The sequence below is a fragment of the Anabrus simplex genome, chromosome X (assembly GCF_040414725.1).
Source record: "Anabrus simplex isolate iqAnaSimp1 chromosome X, ASM4041472v1, whole genome shotgun sequence".
Lineage (NCBI taxonomy): Eukaryota > Metazoa > Arthropoda > Insecta > Orthoptera > Tettigoniidae > Anabrus > Anabrus simplex.
In genome coordinates, this window is record NC_090279.1 from 202821202 (window position 1) to 202849180 (window position 27979).

The 27979-nt window shown below is 39.1% G+C and overlaps 1 protein-coding gene across 1 annotated transcript in view; it reads left to right on the forward strand.

Moving 5' to 3' along the window:
• Window positions 1-24533, forward strand: part of LOC136886783 (uncharacterized) — an 84648-nt gene extending 60115 nt beyond the window's left edge. The window contains exons 8-9 of the mRNA XM_067159589.2: window positions 812-972; window positions 21821-24533. Of these exons, the coding sequence (XP_067015690.2) occupies window positions 812-972; window positions 21821-23336 (1677 nt within the window). The 3' untranslated portion in view covers window positions 23337-24533. The remainder of the gene's footprint in view (window positions 1-811; window positions 973-21820) is intronic.
• Window positions 24534-27979: the final 3446 nt, after the last annotated feature.

Genomic DNA, 27979 nt, shown 5'->3' on the forward strand with positions numbered 1-27979 from the left:
ATATATCTATATAAAATTTAAATTTATTCCCCTCAGGGCATTAATAATATCAGACAGGTAAACATTAAGTGCAAAACTGAACTATTATAGTTTTCTACTGCTTGTTCATAATCGTGTAACAACAGGGCTTACCACTGTGTTGCTGTGGAGTGTCATACGGAATAGAGTGCTCGCATGCGATTCCACGCTAATGCAGACACCGATCCCGCACAATATGACGTGATAGTAAAGGTAAACATTTTATTTCTGATGTAATTGATGCAAGTATGCCAACAATAATGAAAATTTATCATTTAAAGAAATAGTTTCATGGTATTTACACCTAATGATTCAAATATGTATTAATATTATGTAATTAGCACACATCTAGGATATGTTTGCCGGGTAGTCTGTAAACATGTCAGGGCCCATTAAAAAGGTCCCAGAGAACACTGCACATTTTTTTACTTATATGTATAGTTCTGGAGCCGTACTTGGGTTGGTGAACTTCACAAAAACATGAAAGTTTTAAAATTGAAATACCTAGGCTGTTTGGAAAGCTTCAAGACTGATTTTTTTAAATTATTTCCCGGCATGTGCATGGCAACACTGTTTATTTTGATGGATGTATTACTTCAATGTGCGCTCCTGCAGTTGGAGAGTCATAACCTTGACATTGCTGTACAGATAACGTGCATACAAATAATGAGGAGATTAATTTATTGAAAGCTTAATCAGCCTTTACTGAAACATATGCTTGGAAAACATGTTGGAAAAATTGTGCATTAGTGGGGCTTGAATACTTTGTTAATTTCTTAATTCTTCATTGCAGTCCTTCACAAACAGCTTTGCTCTAAAAGAGCACCGTGTGATTCACAATCGGCAGACGCAGATTCTTTGTCAGCAGTGTGGAAAAGGCTTCAACAGCGAAAAGTACCTGCAGCGTCATGTGGCCATCGTGCACGAGCCGTCCAATGCATTTGCTTGTCCCTTGTAAGTATATTTAGTTTGTCATTTTACAACATTCTGGCTGTCGGGGGTTTGTTTTTGTACATTAGGTTATACTGCCCACTCGTAAAGAAGTTCTGCTCACAGTTTGTCACCCAGTATAACAATTTTTATTATTATTTTTTAACATTCTGCTATTGGTGTTGCATCATTGAAGTGGGGCAGATTTTCATCAAATGCTCCCTCTTGCATTGCTTTAGGGCTTGGGCAGTTGGATGTCAGTCTTTCATTACTATGCTTGGGTAAAAATACAAATTTCTCAACAGTTCCATTTGAATGTATGCTGGCAAGTGAGGATCAGGAGTGGGGTTTTCTCAAAGAGCTGTGATATCCCAGTCTGTTTTTGTTTCTGTCATTATTTAGCACTGTTTTCTGCCACTGGCCAACTCTCTGTGGAATGTAAACCTCTCCATTGTTTCCTGTTATCCATCTGTTCTCCTGTTTTCTCAGAACATCCCTTCACTCCTTTCAGCCTTTGTCTCCCAGTCTTCCTTTTTTTTAAATTTTTAAATTAAAATAAAAGAAATGTAGTCATCTCTTTTCAGTTTCGATTCAGTTAGTTTATAACTGTTAGGTTTGGCAGACTGTTGAAACTAACAGGTTTTTTTTTTAAATCTCAGTTTTCTGCTCCAACATCCATCACCTGCATTTTGTGGGATATCTTCAAGTCCTCCATTTCTTTGACATGCCCATACTGTCTTAGTTATCATTTATCTAACCTTCTCTTATAAAGGTTCCTCTTTTTGTACATTCATTTCCTTCTGATAACTCCTATTCCGGTCCTCAAGAATTCAGTTTCACTGTCATTCTCTCTTAATATCTTTTCCCTTTGCTATCCACGTCATTCTCTCTCTCTCTCTCTCTCTCTCTCTCTCTCTCTCTCTCTCTCTCTCTCTCTTTCTCTCTCTCTCTCTCTCTCTCTCTCTCTCTCTCTCTCTCCCTCTCTCTCTCTCTGAGTTTAAGTATCTTGGCTCATACATCATGAAGAACACAGGATTGGACTGAGAAACCTATTGCAGGATTCAGTTTGGATGGGAAAATTGGAAAATGACGACAGGTATGACTAAATGGCTAGCAGATTGAAAAAAAGGACAAAGGGAACGATATTGAAATTGGTTGTGGTGCCTGCCATGATGCACAGTAGTGAAACACGGCCAGTTAAGAAAGTCCACGAGGGAAAGCTAAATGTGGCAGAAATGAGGATTTTGAGGTGGATAATGGGAAAGACTTACTGTGATAGGATACGGAATGAGACTATACGAGAGATGTGTGGTGTTGTGGAAGTATCACGGAAGATATTGTACAAAGGACTGGTATGGTGTGGGCACTGTATGAGATGCCGGTAAAGACCAGGAAAGACTGTGTGGCAGAGAGCATGAGAAAGAAGGGACTGCGTTAGGCTGATGCACTGGACAGGTAGAAATGGAAGATGAAATGAAATGGCGTATGGATTTTAGTGCCGGGATATCCCAGAACGGGTTCGGCTTGTCAGGTGCAGGTCTTTCCATTTGACTCCCGTAGGCGACCTGCGCGTCATAATGAGGATGAAATGATGATGAAGACAACATGTACACCCAGCCCCTGTGGCATTGGAATTAATCAATTAAGGTTAAAATCGCCGACCCGGCCGGGAATCGAACCCAGGACCCTCTGAACCGAAGGCCAGTACGTTGACCGTTTCTTTTCTCTCTAGGGAATCCCATGTTTCTCCTCTCTTCTCTAGGTCTTCTCTTATCTGATCTAACCACCTTTATCTAGGGCGTCCAATCAACCTTCGTCCTGGAGTGATATTTTCAAAATACTTCTTTGGAGTTCAAGTCGCATTCATCTGTTTAACGTGTCATAGCCATTTCAACCTTGCAACACAGCCTTTCTTCCATGGTCAGGCTGACCTGTAGGTCTCTTCATATCCGATCATTTCTGATTCTGTCCACTCTTCCAGTTAATCTACATACTAACGTTCCCACTAGAGGCAATCTGACCCTCCAAACTCAACCTACCAGTCCCTCCAAGCAAACGTGGGCAGCTCTCTCTGCTGACGTAGGCAATCACACGTCACCTCGCCACGACTTACGTGCATTGCTGCTGGTCCTCTTAGGAGATACCATGAACATTGAGGTATTGTCCGGTTGGCCTGTTTTGATGTAGTTTTTTGGACACCCCCCTACCATGGGCCAGTCCCTTCATCGCTGCTTAGCTATCGCATCCTACATCCTTTCCTAACCTATTCGTCACTGATCCCTCGATCTTTGTTGGCCATGTTTATCCCATACACCTCCCTCCTAAGCCAAATCAACAAGTGCTGCATGTCTCAGAATGTGACCAGTCTACTATCCTGTTTTGAGTCAAATATCATCACACCTACTTGGTTCAGTACCCATTTGCTCATGATCTTATTGATACTTCTCACCTTAAGCACTCACGTATGACACTACATTTTGAAGACCACAGTTATCTTTCATTTAGCAACAGCAGTTATCATCCATGTTTCACTCCCTTATATTGCGATGTTCCAGACAAATACTTTCAGAAACGACAGTGTGACATGTATGTTTATGTTTGTGGCGAGTAGACTGCTCTTTTTTCATGAAGGCTTTCTTTGCTAATGTTAACCAACATTTTTCTTCTTCAGTCATTGGTTATTTTACTTCCTGAGCAGCAAAGTTCCTTTATTTTAATTATTAAATTTCTTAGTCTTGTATTATATGCTTCACCTGATCCACTCTACTGCATTTAGTCATTTGTGTTTTGGATTTTTAAAAAGATTTGTTCTAATTTTTCAAACAACCTATTCCAATCATCTCTTGCAAATCATCTGTTGATTTGGATAAGATTACCATATCATCAGCTTATCTGAGAGTTTTAATCTCATGCTATACTTTGATGGAATGTTCCATCCAGCGTGGGAAAGGTGCAGACATACTTTGACATATATGTCCGTCTCTGCGCATGGACTACTTACAGATGCATATTTACAGTTACCAAGGCAACGAGGTTTGTTCTGCAAGTTTTACAATGTAACCAGCAGATGTCAGGAACTACCTGAACTTCGTTTTTATATCATTGATGTTGAGATTCACTATGAAAGTATACGAAGTGAAAAGAATTCATCTTCAAATGATATTGGTGAAGGTGAATCTGATTCTAAGGTATATCTGAAGAGCCAGTGCCAACGGATAAATCAAGATTTACTCAAAGTACAACAACATCAACAAGTAGAAATGTCAATAATGACTGGAATTGGGAACTTGAAGTTTATAAACTTACTGATGTCACATGTAAGCTAGTTTGTAAAATTCACTCCGTGGTAAAGAGAATGTTAGAAGATAATCCAACAGAATTGTAAGTGGCCAATGAATTTCTAACCTCACAGTTCTGGTATCATGTAACAAAAAACCAATGCTTATCTCTGTAAATATCTTGCATCTTCGCCAAATTCCCCTCGCACTGGTAATATTCCTCGACACCTCAGGCTCATTAAACTGGCTACTGCCAGTCAAAAGTGGTTCCAACTCAGAAGAAATTGTCGCCATTCAGGCGATGCAGAAAGGTACAGCACAGGGACTCTGAAAGTATACCTCATTCGAGTATCTCAAATGAGAGGTTGCTTTGTATGTGGACACCTGGTTTTTTAGTGTTGCATACATGAGGACTTCCAAACCATAAATATATGGTGGAATGCAAAAGATGTTGTTTATATGTGTGTAACATCGGTGTATATATTTGTCGGCATTTCCTTAAAATAACTGAAAAAATAAATAGCATGTAAGGGCACAATTTTTTCCCCAAAAAATTCATAGGTCAAAGACTTTTGCCCTTCCCTGAATGGTAAATGTTAGGTTTGGTCAGTGTTTTCGCTTTATGGAGTTGAAGCTTGGACTTTGAAATCCACCACCATAAAAAGGTTGGAAGCTCTGGAAATATGGTTTCATAGAATAATGCTAAGAGTCTCCTGGATAGAGCAGGTCTCTAATGAACAGATATTGCAGAGAGCACACACTAAAAGAGAGCTCCTGACTGCCATCAAATGCAGAAAAATTTCCTTCCTGGGGTATGTGTTACGTGGTGAAAGCTATGCAGTTTTGGAAAAAAAAAAACTCCACAGCCTGTTTCCAGTCATTTGACCGGGTCAGGAAAGGAATGAATGAAGCCCCCAACTTGCGACGAGGATAGGAATTGTGGTGGCTGCAGAAGCCTGTAGCACTCCCTGGGGCAATGATTAATGAATGACAGATGGAATGAAATGATATTGGAGAGTATTGCTGGGATGAAATTAGATGGGATAAACCGGAGTACGCAGAGAAAAACCTGTTCCGCCTCCGCTTTGTCCAGAACAAATCTCATATAGTGACTGGGATTTGAACCACGGAACCCAGTGGTGAGAGGCCGGCGCGCTGCCGCCTGAGCCACAGGGTTCACCTTATTTTAAAAGGCAAACTTGTAGGACAGTGAGGAGTAGGCAAGAACATTCAAGACTGGACTAAGAACCGTCGAACGACTTGACTGTATTTCTAAAGAAATACTGTCCATATTGTTAACATTGATGCTTTCGTGGTCTGTACTTTTAGGCATGATACAGGCTTTTGGGCTTATGCTGTGTCAAGAAAACAAGGTGAAACTCTTTACATTTTGTAGAGAACTTTGCTCCGCTTCTTCAGAAGGAAATCTCGACTGTTCACGAGGAAGACTTCTACAATAATGAGCGTTTGAATTTAAGAATGCATTACAGTTGGAGCTGTAATAGTATCCTCATTCATCACCAGGTGCCTCGCTGTATGCTGGCACAGCGCTCCAAGCAGGAGCTGATGACAACATTAAGCTCCAGTTAAGATGTTCTGTCACACCTTATGTGTGTGAGAACTAACGTAGAAGACAGAGATAAATCAGGCATGAATATGATAGAAGAAATAGAAACTAATAAAATAAAATGCAGCAAAAGAGACCAGGATAGTATAGAACAGAGCTGAAGAATGGGAAGAAAGTATGTGGAGAATATCAGAGGATGATGCGAGACGGAGGCATAACCGGTGTGTGCACACACATGAAAGTATGACATTGACACAAACTTGGAATGAACAATCTTGTGATGATGAACGTATAAATTTTGAAAAACACCTAAACGAAATAACAGTATAGAAAGGATAGGGAAGAGAACTGCCTATGTAAATCACATTTTACTTAATTTATACCCAGTGTCCCTGTTGAAATTGTTAGGATTTTTTTTACATATTTCCACAGCTTGCCGAGTGTTTAGTGTGGGTAAGAGCTTGAACATCTTGGAACACGACATCATGACCCGATGATTAGGCATGCTCAGCTATTGCTCACTTGTCTAGCTGGTTGAGACGGATATCTCTTTGGTGTTACTTGATGCGCGTCTCAGTGTTGGCATATTAAGCCAATGTATACCTTGTTGCAAGTACAGGGAATTTTGCACACCCCAGGGTGTAATAGTGGCGACAATTTGTCTTTGCTTTTACCTAAACTGTGAGCAGTTTTGGTGACTGTGCCAAACACTGTTTTTGTATTGTGCTTGCGGAGGACCTCGGCAATTCGGTCCGCGAAATGTTAATAAGAGTTTTATCTTGTCTTCTTGACACGACACAAGTCCAAAAGCCCATATCATGTCTACTGTCCTTATCGATCACCAACGTCCGGGAGACTGGCACGGCACAAAGAAGAATAATATTTGCTCTTTTTCCACATTCCATGCTGATTTTCTTTTGCCTGCTCTATATACACATTAAAAAGTAGAGAGAGGGACTACATCTCTGCCTCACTCCTTGATGGATTGTTGCTTCTATTTTGTATCCTACTGTGATTAATGCAGTTTGTTTTTGTTTTAAGATTATAAGAGACTTTGTTCTTGTACTAAATTCCAGTTCTCCCAACAATTTCGATAAGCTTAGTGCAGTTTACTTTATCCAAAGCCTTTTCTAAACCTACAAATGCCATAAATGTGGGCTTGTTCTTTGTTGTTCAATATTCTAATATGAGCCATAAGACTTAGGGCCCGGTTTCTTCAACTCTGTGTTAAATTTTACTTAACAATTGTTATTAATTTAACAACTCGGTTAAAAGTACCCTGTTTCACAAACACATTTCCAACATTTGTTACGAAATGATTGTTAAAGACAAATTAAGACATTTCCGTGATATTTCTGAACACGTTTAGCAGTGAGCGTCTCTTGTTTCTTTACATAAAGCACTCCTAGTGGTATGTTGAAATAGTATTTTGTCACACATGGTTGACATTTTTATAGGTTATGGTTAGCGGAGACTGCTAAAATGTAAACATGTCAAGTAAGAGGCAACAAAAGCGTTATGATGAATGCAAGATAAATGTTGTTCTAGTTTTAATTTGAAAGTATGCCGGGCTGAGTGGCTCAGACGGTTAAGGCGCTGGCCTTCTAATCCCAACTTGGCAGGTTCGATCCTGGCTCAGTCCGGTGGTATTTGAAGGTGCTCAAATACGACAGCCTCGTGTCGGTAGATTTACTGGAACGTAAAAGAACTCCTGCGGGACTAAATTCCGGCACCTCGGCGTCTCCGAAGACCGTAAAAGTAGTTAGTGGGACGTAAAGCAAATAGCATTATTATTATTATTATTATTATTATTATTATTATTATTATTATTATTATTAATTTGAAAGTATGTGAGTGTGCTTAAAAAATAAAAGAACGGACTGTTATATTACAACATTCGATACAGCCTATTCTGATACAAGTGCAATCTAAGGTTCCTACATCACCAAGAAAATGTGATAATTGATATGTCTGGAATGATTTTTGGGCATTCTTTTATTGCGGGGACAATAATGTAATGCCTTGTTAATGCTGCAATGGCTCTTGGGTGCACTCGTGAACATAGTCGTCTACAATTACATAAAAAGTGTCTCGAGCATAATATCTAACAAGGAGTGGCCAGACCCTGCGGTCAACTGATTTCAACGAACTTCAATGTACCTCTGGGGGGGCACTCAACAGTAACTCGTGGATAAGGCTTTAGATCAATACACTTTCATTTTTGAAAAAAGGAGGTCAAATATCATGACCATGACACAGCATCTGCTTTGGACAAAGTGGAAGCGAACAAATTTTACTTAAACACGTCGGGTCCACAACCTAATTATTTCTGAAAAATTGATGAATCCCCGATTCCAATGCAATGCATATATGCTTGGAGTTACATCACAGGCAAGAAGAGCGGTGGCCTAGCGGTCACTGTACTTGTCTACAAACCTCGTCGCAGCTATAATTCTTGTACATAATAAATTAATATTTGAGGGAACATGAGGAAAAAAATGGGAACAAAAATATTGTGCAAATTGCAGTACACTGAATTTTCTACCTGAAATTAATATACGCCTAAATGTTCTCACAGTTACTACTGGATCTCTCTCTCTCTCTCTCTCTCTCTCTCTCTCTCTCTTTCTCTCTCTCTCTCTCTCTCTTAATATGAGGTAGAAAATAAAGTGTACTGCAGTTTGCCTAGTATTTTTATTCCCATTTTTACCTTAACATAAAACATGTTTGCCTTTTAGTGTTCTATCACCTTCACATGGTCCGAAGCAGATCCTGCCACATGACATTTGTCCTTAATTTTTTCGAAAACGAAAGCGTATTGACCTTATACATGAGTTACTGTCGAGTGTCCACCAACAGGTACATTAAGCTTGTTGAAATCAATGGGAGTGTTCTAGGCGAACTTCGTGTTGCCGCCACAAGAGCGCAGTAAGGACCGAAGGGGTCCTGGCGCATACGAATGGGCGGACATGCTTCATTCTTTCTAATGCAATCAGCTGTTCTGTCCGGCATCGAAATGAGTGAAAAAAAGAATTATGGGAACTGGAATTTATTTCAGTTGAAGGCGGAACTCAGAAGAAGAAATGCGAAAGTTCATGGAAGGAAGAGTGAACTTATAAAGAGGTATTGTTGTTTGGATTATAGCTGCTGTATATTTTCATAACCTGACATAGGCCTAGGCCTAGTACAATGTCAATTTTATGGATGCTTTAATCGTCAATATCCGCGTAACATTTCGTATTTTATCCTTTGTAGGCTCGAAAATTATGATGCCACATTTAATGTGGAAAATCGGCAGGATGAGGAGGATATTTTCATGATGAAAGTACCAAGTGCAGTAGTGTACAAGGACGTAAATGAAAGTACAGACCTTCCAACTGTGACTGCCCAGTGTTTTTCAAGATATTTAAAGAACTGTGAGCAACGTGATTCAGGTGTGGGTAGTAAAATATACAAAGAGAGGTATTTGTTGTGCTTGCGTTGGGCACAGGAAGGTGAATTTACATTTTTAAAAGGCAGAGTTGTATCAGAGTATAGGAAAAATGTGGTATACCATGTAGACTTGAAAATAGCAGACTTCTTAATTGAGGAGTGCCAGTGTGAATGTATAGTCCTGACGCTCAACTCATACCCACGCGGTGTCTTCTGATCTCAAAACTTGGCCCACCCTGGTAATAATGAGGGTTGTCAGTCTGCCCGCTTTAGTGATAATGAGGGTTGACAGTCGGCTCCTTTCCTCTGGACACAAGGGGTACGTGTCGTTTAAAAGGCAAGTGAGCGCTGTCAAAAGCAAGGTTGTCATATTTTGCGTCGATTATTTAAACATGTTAACATTCAATTTATTCTAAAGTCAAAATATAAATATAAAAACCTGTTCATGAACCACAGCACAAACCAATATCGCAGAATAATTTGTTTCGTGCTTAACCAGTGCGGTGGTCGTAGATGTTGAAAGAAAAAAGAAAGAAAGAAAGAAAGAAAGAAAGAAAGAAAAAACAGGAAGAAGGCATTGGCAAATAAACTTGCCAAAGATTAAACTTAAATTGGTACCAAAGTAGGCCTATTAAAAAAATTAATTTTATGCTGCTAATATCAGTGTCTCGCTTTCAGTAAAGAAAGGAAAAGTACAACAATTTTTTACAATTTGTTTTACGTCGCACCGACACAGATAGGTGTTATGGCGACGATGGGCTAGGAAAGGCCTAGGAGTGGGAAGGAATTGCAGGTGGCCTTAATTAAGGTACTTCCCCAGCATTTGCCTGGTGTGAAAATGGGAAACCACGGAGATCCATCTTCAGAGCTGCCGACAGTGGGGCTTGAACCCATTATCTCCCCAATGCCAGCTCACAGCTGCGCGCCCCTAACCGCACGGCCAACTCACCCGGCAAAGGAAAAGTAAAATCACGAACTAGGGACTGGAATAATAAAAATAATAATAATAATAATAATAATAATAATAATTGTCCGCCTCTGTGGTGTAGTGGTTAGTGTGATTAGCTGCCACCCCCGGAGGCCCAGGTTAGATTCCCGGCTCTGTCTCGAAATTTGAAATGTGGTACGAGGGCTGGAACGGGGTCCACTCAGCCTCGGAAGGTCAACTGAGTAGAGGTGGGTTCGATTCCCACCTCAGCCATCCTGGAAGTGGTTTTCCGTGTTTTCCTTCTCCTCCAGGCAAATGCCGGGATGGTACCTAACTTAAGGCCACAGCCGCTTCCTTCCCTCTTCCTTGCCTATCCTTTCCAATCTTCCCATCCCCCACCAAGGCCCCTGTTCCGCGTAGCAGGTGAGGCCGCCTGGGCGAGGTACTTGTCATTCTCCCCAGTTGTATCCCCCGACCCAATGTCTCACGCTCCAAGTCACTGCCCTTGAGGCGGTAGAGGTAGGATCCCTCGCTGAGTCAGTGGGGAAAACTAACCCTGGAGGGTAAGCAGATTAATAATAATAATAATAATAATAATAATAATAATAATAATAATAATAAAATATCAGAGTATGTAGTTCGGACAAAAATTAGCCAGCAAACTTAGCTACTTTTAAAACAAATGCCGTATTAACCTTACCTCTATTCGTCGTCCTCGTCATTGTCTGCTAGGTGAATTACAAATCTATCTTGGTTGCTATCTGTGTCGTGTTTCATGTACTTCTCTTCTGTCTTAATGGTGCTGCGAACACAAGCAGATCACCTCTCAGGACCGATCGTTCCAGCTCCTTCACGCAGAAGTTGACACACTCTAGCACTCAAAGTTGGCGTAACATTATTTTTCCTAACATACGCCTTCAGCTGAGACCAGATCATTTCTATGGGGTTTAAAGTACAGTGATATGGAGGGAGTTGCAAAACTTCGTGTCCACATGTAGCTGCGATCTCCTCTACAGCGCAGCTTTTACTGATATTGGCTGATTTGATTTCCTGCAACATAACTGCCTTGATGGGTACAGGTTTTGGCACGGGAATGTTATTGTACTCCATAAACTTAATAATGTCCTTAATAGCTTGCATTGTCCATCACGATTACACATTTTTGGTCACGTGGTAGGTTCTGTAGATGAGACCTAAACCAGTTTTCAAAAACTTGAGCTGTCATTTCGTCATGGATATCAGCTTTGCAGTCTCCAATGTTTTTAGCCGATAAATAAAGGCAATTCTCAACCCAGCCCTCACTGCCTCCAGCATGCAATACCATAATACGCTTGCCTCGCGATGTTGGTGCTTTCAGTATGCAATTACAAGTTCCATCATCCCACCCTTTCTTCACAATGTCATGAGTATCGTACCAAGTTTCATCTAGATAGACAACTCTGCACCCCTCGGAATGCAACTTCTGAAGACGGTCTATTAATTTATATCGCCAAGCTACTATTCTAGCAGATTCCATTACAATCTGTTTTTTCCTCAGAATACGGAAACAAAACCCAAGTTTTATAAACAGCTGTCGTAGCGTAGTTTTTTCATAAGGAAAGCCACACACATTTTTCAAATGTTTTAACAGTTCCTGTACGGTTGGTGACTTACCTTTAGTAAAGAATGCATATACCTCGCGTCTCACCAAATCACAGCAAAAATCATAAATTTTATTAAAGATAACTCTATTATTATCATACTTTTTTGGAGTTGTAGGTCCCTTCTTTACTATTTTACTTATAGTTTTCCTGTTAAGTTTCAACATCTTAGCTGTCTCAGAAATATAACCCTTACGAACGTTGTTCTTCATAACGTATTCGTATGCGTTACATACCAGCCGTTGACTTTGCTTACTTAAAGTTTAGTCGCCTTTCTTTTCTCCGCGGAACAACTACTTCCCGGCTGAATATCACTCGCGGGCGCGGAACCACTGCTACCCGGCTGAGTATCACTCGCTGACACGGAACCAGTACTACTCGGTCGAATATCACTGTTACTGGTGCTCGGTTGAAGATCGTTTGCGTGCACTGGCAGATTTAATTTAGGATTTTCTGATGCGATAATTTCCAGGTGTGATTCCCACGGCCTCCACATTACTGCATGAAACGAAGTGAAAAGCAACACACTTCACGAATATTAATTAACGAAGCAAAGAAATAATCCAAAAACTTTCAAACGGCGAACAAAGCAAGCGTAAATTGTCGTAGCCGAAAAAAGAGACTGATGTCTATTTAACAAGAGGTGCATTGGCAACAGAGTTGTGAGGATTTCTGAAGGGGAATACGAACTTCCGTTTTAAAGCCCACTGCCATCATAAATTACCCCCTGCTAGGACAGTGAGTGGCCAGGGGGATCAAACGTTTGCCGAACTGTTTGAATGCCGCCGGGTACGGGTTGACTGTCTCAGCTATAGTGCTGGTATGGGACCATTTGCTCACTGTAAACATGTATGTACTACATTATATGCTTTGTTAGATTTCAATACCAGCAAGACCTTCATCTGCCAGGAAACCTGTACCAGCCAGCTACAATCTTTCCACAAGTGCAAAAAATGTAAAGCCTCCCCAGTTAAGGCAAATGCACTAGTTTTAAAGACATTCCAGGTCAAGTCATCTGTTCAAGATATAAGAAGTCATGATCCCCGGCCACACCAGTTCCGAAATACTTCTTCATACAATGAGTACTTCAGAAATTTATCCATAAACTTCACTGCAAATTACCCATCCCCAAATCCCATGCCAATCTTACAGTTGTATCCCTCTGCATATCTTAAAGCTGTTTATAATGATCATGATTATTTTGGATCTGGTGAGGAGAAATTTTTAACTTCTAGAAAGTTGAAAGATGTTTCTCCAGGGGATTGTACTGATGTAGAACTTAAAACTAGGGGACAGAGTGCAAATCCACTTTGGTTCACAGAACGCTCCATCAGAATACCTAGCTCATTGTTTAAACGTGTTCATCACCTTACCAAGGGGACTGACACAAAACAATTCTTAGTTCAACTAACATCAAGTCATGAATTGTCTACACCTGCTATTGTTCATGGAAGAAAGTATGAAGCTGTGGCAGTAAAAGCTTTTGAGGAACTTTACTCTATGAAGGCACATGAGTGTGGATTATTCATAAGCACAGAACATCCATACTTATGTGCTTCACCTGACCGAGTTCTGGATGAGAATGAACTTCTTGAAATCAAGTGTCCATACTCATGCAGAGATGAAATGGTTTCCTGTGAAACTGTGGAATACTTGTATCTTTGTGATGTATCAAGGAAACCTAGCTTTGTAAACTGATCATTCATACTACTATCAGATACAAGGGCAGCTGTACTGTGCTGACAGGAGTCTTTGTAGACTTGCAATATACACCTTCAGGGACATGAAAGTTATCCTTGTTCATAGGAATGAAGAATTTATTAAACATATGATTTCTTCACTAAAACTCTTTCACAATAACTATCACAAATCATATATCATAAATAAGTTCCTCTACTTAGGCAGTGAATAAGAGATGAGTTCATAAACATTGTATAACACAATGTAATCTTTGTAATGTTTTGTAATCTTAATGCTGCAACATCATTTACCTTAAATGAAATCACAATTTAATACATTTAATTTATTTTGTTACATAATTTCTGTTCTTAAAACTTAATTCCTAAAATAATAAGCACCTGTGCTCATATCCAAGGTTGTAAGCCTACAACTGATCAACAAGTATAATGGAAATTGCTACACATCACTAGAAATTCTGTTTTTATAGGTACAGTAGAAGTCCGCTATAACGAGTACGGCATATAACGAGAATTCCATTATAGCGACGACTTTTTTCTGTCCCTTCAAAATTCCTATATTAAACTGTGCATCGTCCTTCGGTTACAGCGAGAACCCTATCACTGGCGCATCCGTTATTACGAGCGATTAAGCGCACGCTATTTTTCCGTTACCGATATTTATGCACCCCAGCAATGATATTGCATACGATCGATTACCTTCGGCATCGTTTCCTCACTTTGTGCACTAGCGATTTCTCTCGTCGACATTCGAAGGCGATGTCGGAGTCGATTAGTAATATCCGTCGACAGCTGTTCCGTAAAGAAAATTCGAAATGAAAACATACTTTCGTAATAAATGCGTAAATAACGTGTCCGATAACGGTTGTTAACTCGTTAACAATTAAGGCTAACTAAACGACTGCTTAATTTTGAGGCTAAATACTGCAATTAAGTAAGAATTGGATACACCTCGATATATGGTAGTGCGCTTAATTGATTTCATAGGTTAGTTTGTATTTTGTCGCGTCTGGTTAAATTACGGAAAGGCTATTATGAAAACTTATAGAGAGAAAGGTATAATTTCTCTACCGGCGCTTGAAGTGTGTTTTTATCATACGTATAGTACGGTTAAGTTAGGATACGTGACACTGTTTCAATAAGAAAACTGAAACGTTTGCAACAAAATGCGATCGATCATCTTCGGCACGGTATAGTTTTCTCACTTTGTGCATTTGCGAGCTCTCTCGTTGACATTCAAAGGTGATGTTGGAGTTGATTAGCAATACCCATCGACTGCTGTTCTCTAAAGATAATTCAAAATGAAAGAGGATAACACGTTTTCGTAATAAATGCGGAAATGACGTGGCCGATAGCAGTTGTTAACTCGTAAAAATAAAGACTGAATAAAAGATATCTTAATTTTAATGTTATATACGGAAATTACGTAAGAATGTCATACACCTCAAAATATGGCAGAGTACCAGTACATCACTGATTTCAGAGGATATTTCATATCTTGCGTCTAGTTACTGTTATTTACATGTAAAATTTTCGCGAGGAGGTTATTTCTCTACATGCGTTTCAAATATGTTTTCGTGATAGGCTACATATACGGTTAGGTTAGGTGACGCTGTTTGAAGAAGAAAGCTGAGGTGTTAGCCACAGAAATCTCTGGAGTGATACCGTATTTCTCCGAATCCAAGACATTTTTTTCGCAGAATCTCATGCGAAAACTCAAGAGTTGTTGCATTCGCGACCTAACAGTAAGTTAATGGATACCACTGGCAACTACCGCGGTAACCACGCTGCTTCTTTTCACACGCGCGCAGAACTCTGTGTTCAATGTATTAGTTGTTTTAAGATCTTTATATCTTGCCCTACTTTACTATTTGGCTGATGATGACACTTGTAATGTGTCGAAACCGGTCCCAATAAACAAGTTGTGACTTCTTTTTAGTTCAACTTACAACGAAGTATTGAAAGATGGATCCTTCTAATATTGTACATCTTCTTATTTCTCTATTCAATACGGAACGATCATGAAGTTTTTAACTTTAAATCTTTACTACACATCGCTACCGGTTGTCCAGTGTGCAGTACCTGTGTGTTTCTCAAATCTGCAGAATGGCATCAAAACATGCTACCCTTCGAATTCTTAGAAAAGCCATGGCTACTCAGTGGCAGAGTCATAACGCGTCTATTGCACTTGACGCTTAGTAAAATTAAGGTTTATAGACAGCAGGAATATTTTCTTGATGGATAGTCGTATTGTAAAGATAAGTGGAAAAGGTATTGCCGGCAAATTTTCAACGAGATCTAGTCGATATTATGATGCCAAGTTTAAGTTAATGTTTATTAAACACTCTGAAATGTAGAATAATTGTGTAGCCGCAAGAAAATACGGCATAGGCCTAACTAAAGCCAATATTTGGGGTTAGCGTGAAGACAAAAAAAATAAAGAAAAAATGCGTACTGTACAAAAAATGCATTCAGTGGTCCGCAACAAGGACGCTTTAAAGAAGTCGATGATGAAATTTTGAGGTATGTGCACGAAAAACGCAAGGGCGGTTGGCCATACCGTGGCGCAATAAACTCGTTCGTTGACTTTCAACGTTCGCGATTAGGCCTATACGTCGCTAGCCGTTGAATTTGGCCGCACCCGACAAGTGAGACGTACGTGTAGCTGTAGCCGGTTATATCTGACGCTGCGTAAAAGTAACAGTTTTATAGACAGCAAGAATAATTTCCTGATGGATCGTTGTATTGTAGAGACGCATGGAATAGGTATTGCCGGAAAATTTTCAACGAGTTCTCTACGGTATTATGATGCCAATATTAAGTTAATGGTCCTTAAACCCACGGAAATAAAGAAAAATTGTGCAGCCGCCAGAAAAGAAATACGGCGTGACGAAAGTCAATGTTCGGTGTCTAAAAATAGTCTAAAATGCGTAGGCCTGTATGATTTTACAAACGTCTTTTTGAGCCTGTTTTAAATTTTTTGAAGGAAAAAGTGGGGTTCATCTTGGATTCAGAGAAATAGAGAACTATATTTTTTTCAAAATGAAATTAAACATACACTTTCACGTTGTATCGGATTACGAAAAATAACAAACAAGTAAGCCGTAGTGTGGATATCAGCTGCGGGAACGCACGTTTTGAACAAACTCATTGCCGTTTCATACCGATTTTAAAGTGCATGAAGGGTTTTCCGACTTTTATACAAAGATCGGATATAACGACAATCCGTTATTGCAAGCAAATTTTTTGCTGTTATGAATTCTCGCTATAACGGACTTCTACTGTATTGTTACTTAAAACTGACTTAACTGTTACTAATCAAGCATCCTTCCCAACAATATTTCTTCTAAAATTGCAGAGCATATAACAAATAAATGTGATTTCTGATGACAGGGAAGTATGTGAGGGACCCATTGGAGATTGCAGTATTTTATATGTTTTACCCAAGCCTATTAGTCTCTCAATATGTACCCTTTTACTGGCTATTTTCCTGTCTCTTCTTAAAGTTTCACTTGGAAGCCTATTCATTTTCTAAAAAAATCTTGGGATGTTAACAGTGACACCATGAGGAACAAGCATATCTTGTATATCAAATCCCTTATCAGCCATAATAGAATCACCAATTCTTTCCATCATCTGTCTATCACTAGTTGAACCTCCATAGGATTGTGAAATATATGAAATCAATCCACCTGGTGTTGAACCAACTAAAACTTTTATTGTGTTTCTATTTTTGTAAGAGGAGAATGTTGCTTGTTGAGCTGTTGGAAGAGATGGTTTTTTGATGGGGCATTCAGTTGAGTCTATGATCAAGTGTGTGGTTGGATACTTAATTTTAAAATCAGTTGGCATATGAAACTTCACCAGCTGTTTTGAAGGCCATATATCTACCTCTTGCCACTGGAGATACATGAATCTTATCAAAGTGTTAAAAATGTTTGAGACTTGAGAGACAGAAGTAGAAAACATGAAACTCGCCTCTTTGTAGGGTAAATTCCTTCTTAGAATGATCATAGTCAAAAAGAATAAATCTAGAACTTCTAAATGTGTATGTGGTGGGCAATTTATATAGTTAAGATGATATGATGCAGATCCTAGGGAATAAAAAACAAACATAAATTTCACATAATTTTCTAAACCAGTGTAATAGTGCAGCATGTTGTAATTTCCTTGAAAATTTTTTATGGTGTATGGGACAAATTTGCTTTTAGTTTGGGTGAAGTGAGATTCTCTAGAAATTTCACTTTTTAACTGTAGGCCTATTTCTTCAGTCTGTGTTGCAGTACTTGTAGATTGTAGCCTTGCTGTATTTTGGTTATGGGGATGATCAGTAGTAGAAACCTCTAATTCTTCACCAAATGGAAAGGGGCAAATGTCATCATTAACCTCAAAATCATTTTGGCTACTCACAGGAGGTACACAGACACTGCTATCTTTGCCTCCTTGGATTAACAGTAACTGTCTCTTGTCATGTCTCTCTTTTCGTTTCTTTGCTGTTTCACTGCCCTCCTTTACTTTTGTCCATGCAAATACCGAAGGCACAGCTGTCTTTTGCAAGGTCTTCTTAAGAGGTATATTGCCTCCTGAAAATGAACACATTGTGGTATGTTATGGAATTGCCGATCGTATTTTGAGATTAAGATATAATGTAAATAAGAGTAGCTATGACTTCTGCAGATCTTTCTAATATATAGGGCAATAACTGTAGGCCTACTACACATGCCTGTTATATGTACGGGATTAAAGGTTAGAATTAAATAGGAAATTCCTGAGGCGATTAATTAAGTACCAATCGGGCATTTAAGGTACCATTAGTTTCTAAACTAAGTTACTGGTGATTGAATTACATGTCCTACCTCGCCAAGTAGAGCTTATATAATCCTTCGGTGCGAAATGTTCGAAACAAACAACACTGCTGTCAGTTGAATTCCATTTAATCTGCCGAATTTGTTTTATCCATTGTTTTCTCAGACTGGGATCCTTTGGAAACCTATGCCCTCCTCTGTTTTTACACAGTGGTACACAGCAGCACGTACTGGGCATTATTCACGAATGTCATAAACTATAACATTTACTTAGCATTCGCCATTAGCCGCATTACGTATGGGACCTGTTGTGGTTATGCTGCACTCTGGTGACAACTTTTGACAGATACACGCCCATTGGACGCTGGGTCTTACCTCTCCTTGTAAAGACTAAAAGCAACGGCAGGGCCCTATTCTACAAAAGTATGGCCTTTGTACATTACAAGTTCTTCTAATGTATGGAGCTGTAAATTTCTGTTCCACAAAAGATTGAAAGTCTCTTGTATATTACCAGTGAATTGTTACAAGTTTTACAAGTGATGACATATCAGTAAACATACTACATCATAGCTTCAATGAGCTGTTTATCTTCGTATTCCATTCGTTGAATTAGGTTATACTTGCCTCATTTATCGTAATATCGCATTTTAAGTTAAATTATGCAGCAAAGATTCGAAGAATTAATATTCCTGTGAATTTCTTAATGCTACGATGTTATTTTTCAGTTTATTTCTTTGATGATAGGTAATTACCGGTACTCGGTTATCATCACCTATTATGTTCTTCCGTGATCCTCGCATATGTTCCACAATAGTCTGACATACCTTGTTCTGTCATTAGGAATCAGTTGCCGCTAATTACAATATTCGGCCGCCAAACTTGTTACAAAATTGCAAACTCTGCATGAATTGTAAAAATTATGTCAAGAGAAACGAAGTTATTCATTTTGAAGGATATAGAAAGAAGGAAAGATATTCGTTTTGGTGCATTCAGCAAGAGTCTGAAAAAACAAGACAAAATAAATGGTCGGATGGAAATGTTTGACTTGGGAAAAGCTCATGGAGCTTTTGAGGGGAAAAGTTGGGCGTATGTAAGAGATATTCTGATCATTAATGATTCCAGGAATGTCCTTCTTGGAACATGTTTGTTCAGTATTTTCAGGCCAACGAACAATTTGAGGAAATTTTGTATCATTTATTGCAGCTACCACAGAATGTATTGACCTACAGACCGAAGATGTTGCCATCCCATGCATATCTGCAATACCATGGTACTGACCACCATTTCCTAGCCAATGTAGTCTTGTTAGTAACTGTTGTTTAGCAGAGAGATTTATTTCTGTTTGTAGGATGTTTTAACCTATGTCCAATATCTATCAAAATTTCTTCCACTTGTATTGTGCTTAACCAAAAAGGTTCCTTGTATTGAAATACAGTATTAAACTGGAAGTTTATTCTTTCCCTGTACAGACGGTAGTTTTCATTTTCATCACCATCATTATCACTACTGCTAGACCACATATTTATCAAAATGTATCCGAAATAAGCATATTTAAATAGCACTACATAGTAATGTCCTTTCACTGGTAGAGAATACTTCCCAATTCACTAGTAAGTTACAAGTACTAGTACTTTCGTGGAACAAACCCATAAAAATTCTCTGGTAATTTGTAAGTATGGAGTAGTAAAGTACAACTGTAGAAAATTCTTTTGTGGATCAGAAAACCTGGTATTTGTACTAGTTACTAGAGAATTTACTTCTAATGTACAAGACCATACTTTTGTGGAATAGGCCCCTGCAGTGGAGACACTGATAAGTTTTGATCTGTTGGAAACTCTAACCTATTTTCAATTTCTTATAGTACCTTGTTTATTATGGCTTTGGTAATTGGATATCTTTGTAGAAATCTTTCTTCTGACAACTCTAAAAGGTCGTTTTTTTCTTAGTATTGGTCGTTCTTTGCCTCCTTCAGTTTATAAATAGTCTTCATACAGCAGTAAAACTTCAAACTTACATCTTCTACATGCTTCCATTTTGAAATTTTAGCAGCTGTTAAGAGGTTTAACACAGGGCTGCTGCCATGTTAATTTAACACAAGAATTAACAATTTGTTCGTTAACAATTCTTGATGATACGACCATTTTGTTAAATTATGTGTTAAGTCTCCTTTACAGCAGTGTTAACACTTACCATTTGTTGAAGAAACTGGACCTAGGAGTGCCTTGCAATTTCTTGCATTGATTTTTCAAAAACCAAACTGGTTTTCCTTCGATTCGTTGTCAGTTTATCTTTCAATCCTTTTTTTAAATAATCTTTGTAAATATTTTACATGCATGAGATACCAGGCTAGAGGTTTATAGTCTTTGCACTTGTCAGCTCCTACTTTCTTAGGTATCATAATATTACATTTCTCTTAAATTCAGCTGGTACTTGGCCAGTCTTATACATCTTACTTATTAAGCAAAACAGCCAGATCATTTCTGTTTCTTCCAATGCTGCCAGTGGTTCTGATGGAATGTAATCTGTATCAGGTGCTTTGTTTCTGCTTAGATCCTTTATAGCTCTACTAAATTCTGATGATGGCTTGTCCTGTGTGTTCTTTTCATTTATTTTTTTTCCTCCTTCCTTAGGCTACAGGTGATTTCCCATCAGCACTTTAATGTTCTAACCCCTGTTTTTACTTTCACCAAAAGTTTCTAACATTCCTATAAGCAGCATTTGCCTGGCCTACAGTCATATAAACTTCAGTACCTTAACATTTTTCAGTCATTCCCCTTTCATTGCTTTACTCACCTCCTGTCTACCTCATTCTTTGATTGGCTATACTTCCTCTTTCCCACATCTGTTGTTGTATTCTTGTACTCCTTTGCTCATCATTCAAACCTAATATATCTTGAGTTATCCAATACTTTCTGGCAGTGTTTGACTTTTTTCCTAGCCTCTCAGCTGCAGTCCTACTTATTGCATGCTTCACCACCATCCACTCTTCATCTAAGTCATTTCTTTCATCCTTCTCAGAAAGTCCATGCCTTACACACTCTTTTGAACTTTCTCTTACTTTCTTACAATTTTTTTATATCCTATATCTCTTCTTTCTTTCTTTCTTTCTTTCCTTTCTTAAATTTTGTCAATGTTAGTCTACACTTCTTGCCCAGTAAATTGCGGCCTGAACCTACATTCACTTGTGGGAATGTTTGACAGTCTAGTACTTGATCCCGAAATCTCTCCCCAACCATTATATGTGTAATATGTATGGTATCTTCATGCGTCTCCCAGAGCCTTCCAAGTGTACAGAAGTCTCTGTTTCGTGAACCAAGCATTTGCAAGGATTACATTACGAGTAAAGCAGACTCGGCCAACAGCTGGAAACTGCAGATGATGATGATGATGATGATGATGATGATGATGACATGAGTAGTGGAGAATTCTTTGTCTCATTCCTCTGTCATTACACAGGTTTTTATTATGTCTGTTTCTCTTTCATTCTTCTTATGAATTGTTCTTAATTCAACTCTTTGGTTGCAGGTGTCCGAAGGTATTCTCACAACATGCTCGGCTGAAAGCGCACCTCATGACCCACACGGGGGTGAAACACATCAAATGCTTGCTGTGCGAGAAAGCTTATTCTGTTCGCAAGTCTCTCCGCCGTCATTTGCTGGAGAAGCACCAGATCTCTCCAGAACATCCTCAGTACAAACATTGCTTCTATGCTATGTCAGCGGAGGAGGCTGGACTTCGCATACCGGAGGGAGCAGGGCCATTTGTACCAGATCCATCGGCTCCGCAGCAGACGTTTGAAAAGAAACCGGTCATTAAGGGTAAGGCAAAGAAACCACCAACTACGGCACGTAAGTACCCCCGTAAGACTCCAGGTAGGAAAGGACCATCTCGGCGAGGAGTGACCAAAACATCGGCTCCATTTGAAGTATATGAAACTGCAGGAGATCAGCCATCAGGGGAGGTAGCAGGAGAAGGAACCAGCACAGTGCCTGTAGAACCACGCCGGAAGTACGCGACGCGTAAGACAGCAGCTGCAGCGATGGCAGCCATGATGGCAGAAGTTATCCTCACAGTACCAGGCGAAGACTCTCTGTCAGAGGGTGAAGTGAGTCCTTCGACTTCTACCGTGGAACCTAATTGGACTCCAGGTAGGGGAAGACCCAAATCAAATAGACAGAAAGCATCACCTAGGAAGGTACCAAAGAAGGAGATTGTGGACACGGACGACACTCAGAATGATGCTGCAGAAGTTCCAACTTCTGAAGACGTGAATAGTAATAACCCTGAAGTTGCACCAGTTTCTCCACCAAAGAAGAGGAGTCCAGGGCGACCACCTGGGACTGGTTTGAAACAAATGAAAGAGGTTAAGCAGCAGGAGCCTGACGATGCATCTCCTCTGCCTTCATCCCCTTCCAAAATCAAGAAAGCTCAGGCTACTGCAGGCACTACGGGTAGAAAAAAGCGCCGAGTCGAGGCCATTGTGGAAATTCTTCAGAAGACTGGAAGCTCCCCAAGTAGTGGGAGTACGAAGGAAGAGGAAGAAGAGGAAGAGGGTGCTATAGTCGTTAAAAAGGAGGTGGAAGAGGCAGAAGAGGTGGAGGGAGTACCTGCTGAAGATAACAATGAACTTTCAGAGGTATTACTGGCGCATAGGGTAAACATCAAGGAAGAACCTCATGAACCAGAGGAGCAGAGACAAGGAAACGAAGACGACGACGAAGAGGAGGGGGACCCATTACCACCTGTAGAAGTGTGTATCAACACAGTTGAGGAGGAAGAGGAAGAAGAAGAAGAGGAGGAGGATGAAGAAGCAGAAGAGGATGAAGAGGAGGAGGAAGAAGAAGAGGAGTTGGAAGAGGAGGAAGAGGAAAGTAGCAATGACTCTTCACCTGTGCTCGCCAGAATTCTTCCACTCAACAGTCCAAACAAGGGTAGCGGACCGGGCAGGCGGATACAAGGAGGATCTCAGGCTGATAGTCCAGCTCATATCATCGTCAGGAGCAGGACTACATCAAGTAAATCTGACGAGGACTTGAGCTAGAAGATAGGGTTTTTTAAGAAAGGCTTATCTCCTTGTATTATTCTATTTCACATTTTCATCTACTCGACGTACCTGGTTGTACATTTTTTAATTATAAATGATGATAATAATGATAATGCCATACTTCCATTCCTCGTGGCCTGTCACCTTCATTGTTGTTTTTATCGAGGCGACGGGGGATTAGGAACGCTCATGTTAGTGTACAGGAATTGGATATGTACTCTTGTATTTTGCAAGTTAGGCTCGAAAAATTAGGGGATTGTTTTGCAACCATTTTTAAAATTATAAATCACTGAGTTATTGGGAAGAACATAGCTGTGAAGGAGGGTTCATGATTTTTATATTTACTGGGTAGATGTGATGAAGTTTTGCAGACTTTACTTTGCTGTGGCAGTGTTTGAGGAGTCTTGTATATACTGGTGGTTTGATCGGTCAAATATTTAATAAATAGGGACTCATTATCCTGAAAATTTCAACCCCTGCAGGTAAAAGATTTTAAAGTTTTTACATCACTCTTGTTATTTGTTAGAGCAGTTTTTAATGATGAAGATGGAAGATAATGAAGCAATCTGCTTAGACAAAAGACTGTGACTCAAAAATATTGCTTTTTCTGTATATCGAAATGTGGTCAGTGGAAGATGGCTCATCATGAATGGATATAATATGCAATGACATCAGATAACAAACCCTTTAGATTAGTTGAATTTTAATCTTGTGTTGTGGCTTGCACTATTGCTTGCTTGCCTTGAAAAGTCATTCATCTCAGAGTTTTATTTATTCTCTAATTCGTGGTTCATCCTTGACTTTTTGCAATATTTCACAGTAACTGAAGACTCAAAGGATTCATATCTTGAAATAATTGAAAGCTTGAAGCACAACTTGGACAAAATTAGAAGAATTGTGAAAATTAATGATTGAGCATAGTTTACTCTGTCTTATAAGGAAGCTGTCTTGCAAGGATGGAACGTGTGATGAGTATGACAATCAAGATTGCGGATCAATCGCCGTTGATCTGCATTTTGGGCTGTCCCTAAGGTTGTTTACCTAGTCTGTTCATAAACGATTTCAAAAATGTTGGAAATATATCAAACATTTCCCTTGATAAATTCTTCCATTTCCTCTTCCTATAACGGTGTATTTGCCCGAATTTATCCTCTTGACTTCGAACTTCATTTTATGAACTTTCCTGCTTTTATAAACTCCACTTAAGCTTATTTGTCTACTAACATAATTCCACAACATCTCTCCACTGACAGCTCGGAGCATTCCACTTTAATAATACCAATATAGTTGGTCCGTTATAAATTATAAATTTTCCAGCTAACTCATTCCTGGTTGCCAGCATTTCACCCCAGTGTGCTAAGTTGGGCTCATCAGTTGGTAAATAGCACACCTACCAAGATGCACGCTGGCAACCAGGAATGAGTTAGCTGGAAAATTTATGATGTCCAATAACGGACCAACTATATTGGTACTATTACTAATTCGGGGCAAATATTTCAGGTTCCCTATGGAAATCAATATCTCTAACATACCACTTTGTCGAGATGTTAGTTTCCTTACTTCCCAAAATTTGCAACATTTCGTAACAGTACTCTCTTGTCAGAAATCACCCAAAACAAATCGTGCTGCTTTCGTTTTAATCTTTTTCCAGGTTCTCGTATCAAATAATTCTTCGTACTCTCCCATACAATTCTGCAGTTTGAATTTATTTTTCATGTAGGGCTAGAAATATTCCCCTCCATAGTATGAGAATCATTTATTTCAATTCGCTAATAGGGGTGGCTATCATGTGGATTGGTGTTTTTTAGTGACTGGAGTTAGTAATAAAGATTACATTGTTTTTGTTCTTATTTTTAGCACTTGACAGGTAGTTTTGATTTCGAAAGCAGAGGGCAGAGCTCACATATAATTAGGTAACAGATAGCTATAAGTTTAAATAGCAAACCTTCAGTTATTGAAAATAGCTGAGAACAATTTGTTTAAATAATATGTGAAAAGAGCACAACATGCAGCTCTAATTCATTGAACTCGTGTGTATGATTTTAGTTTGAAGCATGGTTATTTCCCATTAATAGATGCAAGGCTCTTGTATTTCACTCATCTTTCTATTTGTCTTGATGAGGCTGGAATCTTGTTGACATGAAGAGCTGTATTGGTTGAAAAAAGAAAACTGCAGAGTCAAAATCTTATAACATGATCGTGCTATTGCAAGTGCTTTATCGATAGCCTTATGGATTTTCCTTTCCAGATTTCAAGGGATAGCTGCTCGGATCTTTGTCTTGTCGAATGATATTCCGTGTCTTATTTTGTAGGAATGCTTGGCTACAGCTGAAATATCTGTGTTTCGGTTCTTGGTGTGACGGATGTGTTCGTATTTGTGTTCGAGCCTCTGCATTACTCGGACTTGTGGAATTTTTTAAATGAAAAGTCACATTGCAGTGGTTTGGAATCGGTGTAAAGCTGGCTGGTGGCTGTGGTCACTATATAAACAGTTGCCTAAACCTACAATCCTTTTTTGCATTGCTGAGGTCAAGTGACTGAATTATGGTCAGAATTAATTTAATATGAAGGAACCCTTTGGAAAGACAAACAACCTGCAATGGAAGAGCAATGAATGGAAATACAGAAGTAGGCCTTTATTTTAAAAAAATTCCTGTCATCCTTTGAGGTATACCCTGCGTATATCTGTCACCTAGGCTCATGAAATGACGACTTTACTGTGATGATTCTTACCACAGAAAAAGACCAGACATGATGTTTGTATATTTGCTCTTTTGTTTCCTTGGCCTTCTTGATTCTGTAGCATGTTAGAACAAGCATTATGGAAACTCTAAAATTTCCAGAAGTAGCAAAAAAAGATCCTCGTGAGAGGGCAGTTAACGACAGTCATTGCAGCCAAGTGCTTAGAACTGGAACTGAAATGGACCAGCAGGTGCTAAGGGCATGGATGGATTAAGCACATATTTCAAAGTATCATCTCCATTGGTTTTGTTTGTATAAGACGATATAATATGAAGATTACAGTATTTGTAAAAATTTGCGCAAACGAAAAGAAAAAAAAAAAAAATTAGTTGATATAAGAATCCCTTCAATTTTGTTTTCCTAAGATTTATCAGCAATAATTCGTTCACTTTAACTTGCGACAGGTACGTTAAAACGTGCCACAGAATCCATTTAAACAATCTGCTATTTACTGTTGTACCTTTTATTGCAAATCATCATCATCATCATCATCATCATCATCATCTGGAGCCGTTTCCAACCACAGGCTGGGGTCTGCTTGGAACATAAGCCTCCATCCTTTTTAGTCCATCCACCCCTTCTCTCACTGTCGTCCAGTTCCCTCCTCTTGCCTCGATGCTCTTCTTTACAACATTCAGCCAACTGTCCCTCGGTCTTCCTCTAGGTCTTCTTCCTTTCAGCTCCATTTCTAACATCTTTCTTAGTATCCCCTCTTCTCCCATTCTCTTAACATGTCCTTACCACTGTGGCCTTGATTTTTCTATCTTGTCCTGTAGGGGTGCCTCATTTACCATTTCCCGAATTCTCTCATTTCTTACTCTGCCCATTCTTATTAAACCTACTAGATACCTTTGATACTTAATTTCACTGCTTGTATTTTACTTTTATCCCTCTCCTTCATTTTATCACAAGTAATGAATATTATTATACTCTTCCACAGTAATGTTCCATTGCAATTTCTGGTTTTAAGTTATCTTGGGCAGTTTAAATCTCTTAACAGATATTCAAGATTCTTGGGAGCTTAAGTTTTTACATTGTCATTGATCTCGGTGTACTCTTTATATTCTTCACATTATGAAGGCTCCTGTAAGAAAACTAATAACAGCAGAATATTTATGTACAGGAAGCAGATGGGGAACATTTGAGACAGTGATGAATACATGTACTAGGAAGGAAATATCACACTGAAATTGTTAATTTACATGATCATCACAAAATCCGGAAATTTCATTCTTTAAAGTTTTCTCATTCACAAAAAATTCAAAATACTCTAGTTGTGGAGATTCTGGAGTCAAGTGAGTATTAGATAAAACTGGTTTTGTCTCCTGGAAATCACGTACTGTTGAGACAAACTCACCATTAGACACATCGGTTTCATTACCCCTTCTCTCCCTACACCGTGTCACTTTGTCACCACCATCACCTTCTAGAATTTCCCTGAACATATCCCACATCCAAATCAGTACCTTCCAAAAACAAAAGAATTTCCTGGGAGTGCATATTACAGTTGCTTGTAGCAACTATGATAAGCGGCATTGCATTGGTGTTATCATCCGAGTAACAGATGGTAAACATATTTATTCAACCATCAGTAAAGTAATTAATCAATAGATGGCAACGTCATACAAGCTTATTTCAAGTTTATATTTGACAACAACAATCGGTGCAAAATTTTGCCTGATTAGCGGACCACTTTGGTGTTGATCAAGTATGCTCTATGGCTGCAGCGAGGCAGTTACTTTCCATTCCTGGAATGGCAAAGCGTGTGTTTCGACTTCCACATTATAAAGTCAATTTCATTTAGAAATGATCGTTATTATTTGTTGCTGAAACCAAATTAAATTCAGGGGATGAATCTTTCGGCTGTAAAATTTATGTTCGTTCTTTACTTGGATTTC